At 39.3% G+C, this 13085-nt stretch overlaps 1 protein-coding gene and 1 non-coding gene across 2 annotated transcripts; one reads left to right on the top strand and one right to left on the bottom strand.

Moving 5' to 3' along the window:
- Positions 1 to 895: 895 nt before the first annotated feature.
- On the top strand, positions 896 to 978 carry TRNAS-UGA. Its single transcript has one exon. It is a non-coding gene; the product is annotated as a tRNA-Ser (tRNA).
- Positions 979 to 993: 15 nt separating this feature from the next.
- Positions 994 to 2293, bottom strand: LOC110896250 (photosystem II CP43 reaction center protein). The gene has a single exon (XM_022143713.2). It carries the CDS (start codon positions 2177 to 2179, stop codon positions 1226 to 1228), a length of 954 nt encoding a protein of 317 aa, XP_021999405.2. The 5' UTR covers positions 2180 to 2293; the 3' UTR covers positions 994 to 1225.
- Between the last annotated feature and the right edge of the window lie 10792 nt (positions 2294 to 13085).

Genomic DNA, 13085 nt, shown 5'->3' with positions numbered 1-13085 from the left:
CCATTTTGACTTCATCACTCTTGCTTTGCCTTGGATCGGTCACTGTCTTGATCTCTTCTTTCTGATGTGCGTTTTCTTGTATTGATTTGTAATTGTAATTGTAGATCACCACATCCAAGTACATGGCATATAGTAACCTCATGTATTCACCTTCACTATAGTCATAACCAATCTCTTTGGCAATCTTTGCCCATAGATTGTTTTCAGTGACCATCCGATGTCCCCCTTCTCGTTTGACACTCATGTATAAATCTAATAAACACACCTTCCTGTTTTCCGAAGCATATGCCGGCAAAGGCCTTGTGAAGATTTCTAACTTAACTTTCAGAAACCAATCTATCATTTCATTGAACTTGATATCGAGATGATATCTGTATTTTATAACATAATCCTCGTCCTCTAACATGTCTAACAGTGCCTTATAGTCATTAAATTCTTTGAAAGACATTGCTTGAAGTATCAGAACGTTCCAGTCTGGTTCGTTGGTTGATACATTCAAACTTTCAAAGTAATCATTTAAGAATTCAGTTTTGAATCTTTCATGTTCCTTTTCTTTGCTTATCACTGATTCTTTCTCTAACATACCAACTTCTTCTTCTTTAGTCATTCCAGTTTTGTTACTCTTCTTATTAAACAATGGAATACTAAATGTGGGAAACAATTTACATTTGTCTCCTAAAAACTTAACGGTGAGACCTTGAGTAATCAGTTGGTCTAAACTTAATACGTTTCTATCAATATCCGAAGTGTAAAACACACTCTGAATACGGATCTTTTCCATCCCTGATATGATTTCAGTGACCCCTATGCCCCTTATGAAGAAGAAATGATTTTCTCTAGTGTTCGTCTCAACACTTGATGTTCTATTCGGAGGAATAAAATAAAATTGTCTTTCGGAGAGATGGCTGAGTGGTTGAAAGCCCCGGTCTTGAAAACCGGTATAGTTTACTATCGAGGGTTCGAATCCCTCTCTCTCCTTTTTTGCTTGTTGAATAGATTTGTTTCTTTATTGGATTGGTTTTGACCGGACGGTTTCATTATCATAAAGAAAGGGAAGTGGCTCGGCTATCCCGCCTAGCCAAGCCAGAAAAATGGATTAAATATAAATGAGTTGAAAAAAGATTCTTTTTTTTATGACATGATCCTATATGTATGAGGGAACCGAAGTGACTCCTATTTCAAGTCTTTGATCTCCTGTCTCAATTAACTGCCTCAATAAACTGTCTCAATTAAGAGGGGTCATGGAAAGAACAGGTTCAAAATCACGATCAATTCCTTTTTCAAATCCTGCTGCAGCTGCACGAGCTCTTCCTGCGTGCCACAAATGTCCTACGAAGAAGAAGAATCCTAGAACAAAATGAGAAGTAGCTAACCAACTTCTAGGAGACACATAATTGACTGCATTGATCTCGGTAGCTACTCCACCCACGGAATTTAAAGAACCTAAAGGAGCATGAGTCATATATTCTGCGGAACGACGTTCTTGCCAAGGTTGTATGTCTTTTTTCAGCCGACTCAAGTCCAACCCATTTGGACCCCTTAGAGGTTCTAACCAAGGAGCGCGCAAATCCCAAAAACGCATAGTTTCTCCTCCAAAAATGACTTCTCCGGTCGGGGAACGCATTAAATATTTACCTAAACCGGTAGGCCCTTGAGCGGATCCTACGTTAGCTCCAAGACGTTGGTCTCTAACTAGAAAAGTAAATGCTTGAGCTTGAGAAGCTTCTGGTCCAGTGGGTCCATAAAACTCACTAGGATAAGCCGTATTATTGAACCAGACAAAACAACAAGCAATGAAACCAAAGACAGATATAGCCGCTAAACTATAAGATAAGTAAGCCTCTCCAGACCATACAAGTGCACGTCGAGCCCATGCGAAGGGTTTGGTTAAGATATGCCAAATTCCACCAAGTATACAAATGGAACCTAACCACACATGGCCTCCTATTATATCTTCCAAATCGTCTACACTAACAATCCATCCTTCCCCCCCAAAGGGCGATTTTAGTAAATAACCAAATATGATACTTGGGCTAAGCGTCAAGTTGGTGATTTTTCTTACATCTCCTCCTCCCGGAGCCCAAGTATCATATACGCCCCCAAAATAAAGAGCCTTGAATACTAGAAGAAAAGCACCTAGACCTAACAAGATTAAATGAATACCTAAAATTGTGGTCATTTTATTTCTATCTTTCCATACATAACCGAAGAATGGAAAAGATTCTTCAAGCGTCTCAGGTCCTAAAAGTGCATGATAAATACCGCCAAAGCCCAATACTGCAGAGGAAATTATGTTTTTATACGTTTGAACATATCCATATTGCCAGAATAGTGATGTTTAAGAGTTTTACTAACATACCATATCTCTGACCAGAGACCTCTGTCGGTGCCAACCACTATGTATTCCATCCTTTGACAATTTTGATGTTCAGGATCTTTGTCGTGTAGTTTCTGCGTTCCTGTGTCTACTGCCAGACGTAGCAATTGAGTTTCCTCATCATTTTCTTTTATTGCACACGTAGAAATCTGGTGGCCAGGCTTATTGCAATAGTAGCACCGCCTCTGCATCCATTTCCGTTCACGCTTCTATTCAATGCAGTGTTTACACAGCATCATTGTTGAAGACGGCTTGCGATCATCATCGCTAACATAACCGGCTCTGATACCACTTTGTTGGCCATCAGATTGATAATCAGCGGCAGCATTATGATAGATTGGATTCATGACAATAAACTTGGTTTGTTCTATGTTTGCAGTGATAGAATTGAGGGACAATTTTGGCGGTTAAAATTGTCTTAGTGCCGAAAATGGTTCCCGGCAAGACATATAAATATCAACATATAAATGGCAGTTATGAGCGGCTAAGATGGAGGGAAACCACCCTTTGAATCGGTGTCTCCTAACCAACATAACCATTCTAATGTACCGGTTCATGATTACATATAATTATAAGTCACATAACCTAAACTAACATACATACATAATATCCGAAATATATAAAGAAATTATGTTTATATTTTCTAACAGTATGAACCCAACTAATGGCCCAATAGATTGATCATCATTTAAGGCTGGCCCAATGTATGAGATATTTAAATGCATGGCAGTTCAATCAGGTTATAAATCATGCATTCATTTCCAGATATCATGTGACATCATCATGATGATGTCATGGTGATGTGTCGGCGGGAATTGGTTCACGGCTCTCCGTGCTTCGCGTGTCGAACTCTGGGGCACACGGCGGAGGAATGTCGTGACATCGGGTTTGAGCCGAGCCTAACCTAGTCGAACCGAACCGAGTCGAACCGAACCGAACCGAGTCGCGTCCACATAAAGTGTATCAACAAACTCCCCCTTGGATGCTACTCGTGATGGTTCGTTCTTCACATTGTCAGATCTTTAAAAGGTCTTCACATGGCACAATCAGGGAGTGTATCAACAAACTCCCCCTTGAATGATGCTCGTGAATCTTTTGATCTTCAATACTTTTGGTGTTGATCAGTGATCAGCGGCAATTCGATCATCTTGATCTTCTGATTGCATCAATGTTGTGTCTTCACTTTACGGCTTGTCATCTGACACGTTCTCTTCACTTTTAGCTGGTTCGAATGCAACATCTACACACGCAACAGAGCTAAAAACGTAATGAGAACAACGGCTTGGAATATAGATAAATTTAACAAACGACACATATGAGACCAAATCTCAATCAAACACCGACCGGCAATAGTTTGAAAGTTTAAAAATTGATCAATTTTAATCCTTTAACTTTCAAAACTTGTTAACTTCCACCGTTTATGAAGATGCAATTGTTTTCCAGCTTACAATCAGGATTTTAGGTAGGATAGACTTGAGTTCCAACATCGGTCAATCAAAAATAAACTAGAAGCAAAATCTTTTTGGCTTTTATATAATTTAGATTAAAACACACCTAAAATCTTTTTGGTACTTTTCACTTTTCAAATGTAAAGATGGAGAGCAATAAATAAATATATACAGAGATGCAGAAACGAAACAAAAAAATTGTGAATAAATATTTACAAACATTCTTTTTGCGAGTTTCGAGGGTAAGATAATCATATCAGTGTACGGTCACGCCAAAACGCTCTTGTTGTTCAATTAGTTAACATTCAGATAAGCATCCTATGACGATTATCGGTATTCTTGTCCACATAAGCTCAACTTATCAGATGTAATCATGGCAAGGGGATATATTAAGGTGTGATTTATACTTACCGATCGGTGTTCATCCACACATGACACATTCCCGTATCAAGGTATGCAAGAGAGTTCATCTTACCGGTGAGTATACCGATTATCATCTGTTTGACCGTATAAAAAATATGTGAGAGACTCACTTATTTTGATTGAAAACAAGCCCTATGTAATAGAATCACTTATTTATGAGGAACTTGATTTTCATATGCATGAGGGCACATGAGCAAGTCCGTGAACAGGTCAGTACATCATACAGCAAAGAGACGAACTTGAATCCCAGATAAATGTGATATTTTATCACTTATTTTGATTGGACATGTGATTGTTGATCACTTATTGAGGTCGAATGCAATATGTACACGTATGTATAGTATTATGGAAGATCTAGACTTCGTCTCCGTTATTTTTCGGTAAAAGAAACAACCATGATACCCAGATGATAAACAACATAAAGACCACATATCTGAGAACCTCGGCAATCTCTCAAACGAAATTTCGGTACCAAGACCATATGCCAATGAGCGGTTCCCACACAGTCTTTAGTCGATTTAGGTTTATATCACCCTACACAGATTAAAATGACTGTGAGCCTACCGATACATCTTATATAGAGCTACTTATCATTTTTCATTTTAAGTTTAGAGAGGTTTGGACAGACCACTGACATACTATCATTTTCTCTTTTTCTCGCCAGGAAACTCATTTTTGTTTTTCTATTGTTTTTGTGTTTTTGAAATTTTTCGATGTTTTTGAATTTTTAAATTTTGGATTTACTCCCCCTAAAATCAACAAACTATGATAAATTTTAAAAACACAAAGGTATTTACAAAAACGATTTCCCGATGTCGGTTAACTCATGTTTTACCTCAATGCTGTTTACCAAAATTAATTTTAATCAGAAATGATTTATAGAATTTTTGGGAAAATGAGTTGGCACGCTGGTAATCGGTGTAGACCATGACAACATTGACGAGTTTCATATTGAAACAATCGCTTGTGAGGTGATATTTTAGATCAACGTGTCTGGCCAAAGAGTGCTGTACGAGATGATAATAATTCATAAAGCAGTTAAAATATCGACAAGTATAGGAGAGATTAGAAATTCAAAATGGTATCCTGCAACTGCTTCGTGCATTGCCATGAATTTGAGTGCTCTCCCAAACTGGATATCCACCCGGTGTGGACTTCAAACTCGATTTTTGTTGCTACTTCAATTAACCGAGAAATCTCTTCACAACAAAAAGATCATAAACCTCTGGGTCCGGCTGGTCTTCCACATTGCACCAACGATGGTCTTTGTCTTTCTCCTTCAGAAGTAGTGTGCGGTTGTTCAATCCACACCAAGGTATCCGCACACATGGTTGGTTTGTTCAACAAACACATTTTCTTCAATCACACCGTGAAGAAATGTACACTGCACGTTCATCTTGCTGATTTTGAACATCAGACATGCTGCAGGTGCGTACATTTTGATTGAATCTATCCTGGGACTCGATCAAAGCCTTTAACAATCAAACTTTGAAATGATTTTCATTTTGTTGAAGCTTTTAATTTCTGTCACCAGACATTCCTTCACCATCATATTCTTTTCTTTTTATTCTCTCCACCAAAGGCAACAACTCCTAGATGTAATGATGTTTCGGAGCCTTAAGTCGCCAACTTGTGCATGGATGCTCCACTATCAACAATCCTAAGACTATCAATAGTTCCTCCTGGATCATCCTGCACACTCACTTAGAGATTAGTTGGGTCGTCCGTCATCATCGAGGATTGTGACTTCGATTTCCTGATGATTTGGAATTGATTGAGCTCCCCCTGAAACAGTTACTGTTTTTGGTTTCCAAATTTGTTTCTGTTTTTCATGTTTAACATCCGATTTAACAGATTTTGTTTGGACAACCTCCGGTTTTAACGCCTTTTCAACTTCTTTTCGTTGTTTCTTTTTCTGATTCACTTCTCATTGTTTAACAAGACGAGGGTCCTGTTTTGGTGAAACAGATCTTTTATAGTAAATGATACTGCAGGGGGCATCAACTTTTACCTTTCCCTTTGTGATATATGGACAGTTCTTGATAATGTGTCCATACTCACAGCATTCAAAGCATGATCTCCGTTCAACAAACCTCGGAGTATCATAACTGTAAGAGCTTGATGATGAACTTCGTGATCTTGAGGTACTTGGTCCTATATCACAACCGTTTGTGTGCTGTGTGTAATTGTTTTGACTGTTTCTTTTCAAAATTTTAACTTGTTTAATAAAATCCGTGTTGGATTTGTTTTCAAAAGTTTCAATTTTATCAGTCCCTCTGGATTTCACGAAGTTGATCTTTTGAACCTTTTTCTTGTAACGAGCTCCCTTTGTTTCCACCCTCGGTTGTGAAGTCTTGGGCTTTTGAGCTCGTTGTTCCTTTTGTTTACCTTTAAAAGCGATAGGTTGTTGCTTTGTCAGTAATCTTTGATTTTCAAATTGTCTTCTAACTTTAGCTTTTGGAATAGGATCACACTGAGTTACAGAAACTCTCGGGATCGCTTTTCCCAAAAACTTACTTGTAGAATCCTCGAAAACTTTATCAATCGAAAATGGATTGACATTTTTAATTGGAAAATCGTTGTCTGAATAAATTTTAACATCTCCGACCAAAGTATACAACACGTTATCACTTTTAATAGTAGACATAGTTTCCTTGATGGGATCTATCTCTTGTTTAACAGTTGAGTGCACAACACGAGTAGGAGGATCACACAGAATATGATTCTCAATAGGCACTTCTACTCCTTTCCTATCATCAAGAGATTTATCCTCATCATTCACATCTGATTCATCATCCGACGGGAGTCATAGTCCTCAATAATTGGAGCACTTTGATTCATAGATGTTGAAGTTTCTGTTCCATCAGATGAGTTTCCTGAGGAATTGTCCTGTTTGAACCCTAATCCTGTAGTAACTTCCTCATAATCAAGAGGCACACTTGGTTCAAAACGAGGCATTTCCTCTTCATCGGGCATTCTGGTATAGTTGTGTCTCAAAGGAGGCGGACACGACTTATACCCAACGCCTTTCACATTCCCTTTCAGCTTTTGAACGTCTATGATGTGATCAAGCACATATCGGGAGTTTGAATAACTCACCAATTTGAGCTTGATCGCATCATGCTCACACTTTGCCACGGCTAGCTCTTTCTTTGTTTCCTCAATGATATTAATGTAGTTATTAATACCAATTTGTTTGTTAAAAACAGTTTTTGTCAATTCGGAAACACTTTTCTTTAAAGTTTCAATTACTGATTTGAAATCCTTTTCATTGCGAGCTAAGGCCATGTTTGCCTCTTTGCATTTTGACAGTTCAATAACTAATCTTTGATTGTGACTATGAACCGTTTCGGATTCATATTTTAATTTTGCATATTCATGTTTCATATCAGCACAATCACTACATATGCTAGGAGTTTCAGATTTTACCTGACTTGTAGAAGCTGCGACATTATCCTTAGTGTCATTCTAGTAAGAGAGAGATCCATCTTCAGATAAGGACTTCTCCATGTCATTCGACGCAACAACAACTTTCTTGATTAAGTCAGATTTTTGACATTTCATCTCCTTGGCATCATTCGATAAACTATCATCTTCAGAATCCATTCCCTCCTTGACGTCCGATTCTGAACTATAATCACTCACACCTGAGCCATCTTCATCAGTACTGCCACTATATCCTGAACTATCATCAATCATTTCCTGAAGATTCACCATCATTGACATTCTTGACAATTTCATCATAAAACGCAGTTCCTCCTTGATCTCTGTAGGTCCCTTTTAGCGGAGGATTACGAACCTAAACCTTGTTATACAAACCTACTAGCGAGTGCGGAATCCAAGCTAGTAAGCAAACCGGGATGAAGCAAGTAGAGAAACAAACACACAAGAGTTCACCGATTAACACCACTGTATTAATACGTATGAAGGTTCCGGTTACAAGCACAATGTTTACAAATCTAACTTGTAAACTCTCACTATGTGTGTGTGTGTTTCGGACAGAATGCTCTCAGCTCTCAAGTCTCTTGTCTGTGTGCATCTATCTTCACTCAACACACTGCATGGGTATTTATACCCAGCTCATGTTGTCTATCCCGAAGGATCCGATAGATGGTCCGAAGGATCATCTATCGAAGACAAGTCACTCGAAGGATCAGCAGGGACCTCGAAAGATCACCTTTCGAGGTCTAATCATTCGAAGCATATCTTTCGAGCACCTCGAAGGATCAACAGTATCCTTCGAGGCTATCCTTCGACACAGACAAACATATTACAACTTATTGGCCAAGTCAAACTAGGAGGATAGTTGACTTGGTCAACTTACAGACTAACTCAGGACATCGTTTACATACAGACCGAATACAGACAAAGTACAGACACAAGTGCACCAACAAACTCCCCCTTGGCTGTAGCTTTGTCTTTATCTTCTATGGTTGTAGACTCGTCTTGAACTTCGACGGTCTTTGGTCTTCGAATTACTAAAACTCTGATGTCCTTTCAAGTCTTCATTTTCGGAGGATCTTCAAAGTCTTCACGTCTTGAAAGCAGAGAGTGTATCAACAAACTACCCGTATTATGTAGGAAGTGTGTTGACAAACTCCCCCTTAACACAAGCTCCCCCTTGAGTTATGCTCGTGAATGACTTGATCTTTATGAAGTGAGATCCTTGTGGTGTTGATGATGGCCAGCGGCAACTCGATCATCTTCATCTTTTGAGCGCCTTCTCGTCGTGTCTTCATTCCAAAGCTTGTCATCGACCATGTTCTCCTAGCCTTTAGAATCTGCACATGCAAGAAATCTAAACGCGTAATGAGAACAAATGCTTGGAATATAGTATAAACAAATGACACACGAATGACCATGTCATAATCAAACACCGTCCGACAGTTTGAAAGTTTAATAAATTTATCAATTTTAAATTCTAACTTTCAAAATCTGCAAATTTCGACCGTTTATGAAGATTTAGTCAGTTCGGTTTTCAGTCAGGTTTCAGGTAACGAAGACTCGAGCTCCAACATCGTACGATCGAAAATAAAGTAGAAAGAAAATCTTTTTGGCTTTTTTGAAATTAAAAGACAACAATTTAGAAACCTTTGAGTGTTATCAAACGACATCACCGCTAATGTCGTGCTGATATGCACCAAACGACGAAACTGTTTAAAAGAAAAACAATAAAAGTTAAGCAGTAAATAAATAAATATATACAAACATTCTTTTTGCGAGTTTCGAGGGTAAGAGAATCATATCAGTGTACGGTCATGCCAAAACACTCTTGTTGTTCAGTTAGTTAACATTAAGATAAGCATCCTATAACAATTATCGGTATTGTTGTCCACTTAAGCTCAACTTATCAGATGTAATCATGGCGAGGGGATACGTTAAGGTATGATTTATACTTACCGACCGGTGTTCATCCACATCACGACACATTCCCGTATCAAGGTATGCACGAGAGTTCATCTTACCGGTGAGTATACCGATTATCATCTGTTTGACCGTATACATTGTGAGATACTCACTTATTTTGATTTGAAAACAAGCCCTATGTGATATAATCACTTATTGATGAGGAACTTGATTTTCATATGCATGAGGGCACAGGTGCAAGTCCGTGAACAGGTCAGTACTTCCGTACAGCAGAGAGACGAACTTGACACCCGGATAAATGTGATATTTTATCACTTATTTGTTTTGGACATGTGATTGTTTATCACTTATTGAGGTCGAATGCAGTATGTATTATGTACACGTATGTATAGTATCATGGAAGATCTAGACTTGCGTCCCCGTTATTTTTCGGTAAAAGATACAACCATGATACCCAGATGATAAGCAGCATAAAGACCAAATATCTCAGAACCTCGGCAATCTATCAAACGAAATTTCGGTACTAAGACCATATGCCAATGAATGGTTCCCACCTGGTCTTCAGTCGATTAAGATTTATATCACCCTGCACACTTTAAAATGATTGTGAGCCTACCGATACATCTTATATAGAGCTGCTTATCGTTTTACATTTAAGGTTTAAAGAGGCTTGGATAGACCATTGATGTACTATCATTTTCTCTTTTGCTCGCCAGGAAACTCATTTTTGTTTTTCTATTGTTTTTGTGTTTTTGAAATTTTTCGATGTTTTTGGATTTTCAGATTTTCGGATTTACTCCCCCTAAAATCAATAAACTAAGACAAATTTAAAACACACAAAGGTATTTACAAAAATGATTTTCCGATGTTGGTTTACTCTTGCTTGACCTTAATGCCATTTACCAATAATAAGAAGTCAAATCTAGATTTGTCAAAAGCTTTGGTAAATAAGTCGGCACGTTGGTCATCGGTGTGGACCTTAACAACATCGATTAGCCTTTTCTCAAAGCAATCACGTATGAAGTGATATTTGATTTCGATGTGTTTGGTCTTTGAATGCTGCACAGGATTTTTAGTGATATCTAAAGCAGCAGAATTATCAACGTAAATAGGAGTAGTTAGGAATTCAAAACCGTAGTCCCGCAATTGTTGTTGGATCCAAAGAACTTGGGAGCAACAACTTGAGGCAGCAATGTATTCAGCTTAGCATGTTGATGTAGCGACACATATCTGCTTCTTGCACTGCCATGTGACTAGGCGATTTCCTAAAAACTGACATCCAGCCGTTGTGGATTTGCCGTCGATTTTGCATCCGCCAAAATCAGAATCACTAAATGCGACCAATTCAAAGTTATTATCCCTAGGGTACCACAGACCGGTGTCAGGGTACGCCTTCAAATAACGAAAAGTCCTTTTGACAGCTGCAAGATGTGAGGCCTTCGGGTTAACTTGATATCTGGCAAGCAGGCACGTTGGGTACATTATATCTGGCCTTGATGCTGTGAGGTACATAAGGGATCCGATCATCGCGCGATAGTATGAAGGGCTAACAGGTTCACCCTTCAAGTCAGGAGTAATTCCGTGATTAGTTGGCAATGGGGTACCAATGGGCGTTGCATCGGACATCTGGAACCGGCTCAAGATGTCACCAACATATTTAGTCTGATGGATGAATATCCCAGACTCCGTTTGTTGCACTTGTAGGCCCAAGAAGAAATTCATTTCCCCCATAGCACTCATCTCGAACTTATCCTGCATGATGCGCTCGAAATTCCTACACAAAACATCATTAGAAGAACCAAAAATAATATCATCAACGTATACCTGAACCAGAAGAAGATCTCCATCTTGTTCTTTGACGAAGAGAGTACAATCGATAAGACCTCTTCGAAAACCGTTCTCCAGCAGATATGTAGATAAGGTTGCATACCAAGCTCGTGGCGCTTGATGAAGACCATATAGAGCTTTGTTGAGCAACCAAGCCCGATCGGGATGGACAGGATCTTCAAAACCTGGAGGCTGTTCGACATATACCTCTTCTTCAACCACACCATGTAGAAATGCACTCTTCACGTCCATCTGATAAACCTTGAATCCTTTGAATGAGGCATAAGCCAGAAAGATCCGAATAGCTTCCAGACGTGCAACTGGTGCATAGACTTCGTTGTAGTCGATCCCTTCTATCTGACGAAAACCTTGAACGACTAAACGAGCTTTGTTCCGAATAACCACTCCACGGTCGTCTTTCTTGCATTTGAAAACCCATCGAGTGCCAATCTTCTTGTAGTTCTCAGGCTTTTCAACAAGCTTCCAAACACCAAGCTTGTGAAATTGCTGTAATTCTTCCTGCATGGCTTCAACCCAAGCACTATCTTTCAACGCTTCTTTCCACGACTTTGGTTCTTCTTGTGACACGTAACACGCGAAGGACCAGTCATTCTGTTGACCAGATTCTCTTATAGCTGAATACAAACCAGCATTTCGGTTGTTTCTCAGCTGATTACGCGTCTGCACACCGCGATGGACATCTCCTATAATGTTCTGCTGGGGATGGGTATCATGAATCCTCATTTCAGGATTATCTGGCACACGAGCATTGATACCCAAATTGGTAAGATTAAGATCAACAACCAACTCCACACCAGGAATGTGGGTAGAGGTGGATGCATTCCCTTCAGCAGTGTCTACATTCTGCGTATGAGGTGTATCTACAGAAGCACCTTGAACAGGAGCAGCTGGAGCCGAAGATCCTTCAGCTGCATCATGATATTCATCATCTTCAGAAGAGTCATTATAATCAGCAGCATCTTCATAAACCTCATTTTGAACCATATTGTTGACTGACGAAGAAGCTTGAGGGTCAACAACAATAGGTCTAACCAAAGGCGAGACAGCAGCGTTGTCACTTTCCAACAACATCCGAGCCGCTGCTGATTCTTCGTCAAAGGTTGGCAGATTGAAGGAGTCAAATAGCCCATCATAATCGAACATCCACGGATCACCCGGAGCCCTAACAGGACTCGTGTACCTTTGAACCCTAACTTCGCTCCATAGCTCAATCTTTTTGGTAGCTAGATTCCAAACACGAAAATTTGGAGTAGCATATCCAAGGAAGAAACCCTCGATAGCTCTTGCACCAAATTTTCCATCCGGCTCAATCATAGTACATGGAGCACCAAACGGTTCAAGGTAAGAAAGATCCGGTTTCCTTTTCTGAAGGAGTTCGAAGCAAGTTTTGCCATGTCTCTTTACTGTAAGAACTCTGTTCAACGTGTAGCATGCAGCCGATACAGCCTCCCCCCAGAATTGAATAGGGAGTTCCGACTCTACTAACATTGTTCTTGCAGTTTCAATAATCGTCCGATTCTTCCTCTCAGCGACACCATTTTGTTGTGGAGTATAACGAGAACTGTACTCATGAAGAATGCCTTTAGAAGTACAAAACTCATCCATAACTTGATTCTTGAATT

The sequence above is a fragment of the Helianthus annuus genome, chromosome 12 (assembly GCF_002127325.2).
Source record: "Helianthus annuus cultivar XRQ/B chromosome 12, HanXRQr2.0-SUNRISE, whole genome shotgun sequence".
NCBI lineage: Eukaryota > Viridiplantae > Streptophyta > Magnoliopsida > Asterales > Asteraceae > Helianthus > Helianthus annuus.
Note: the sequence above shows the minus strand (reverse complement) of the source record. Positions and strands in the feature narration are given on the sequence as shown.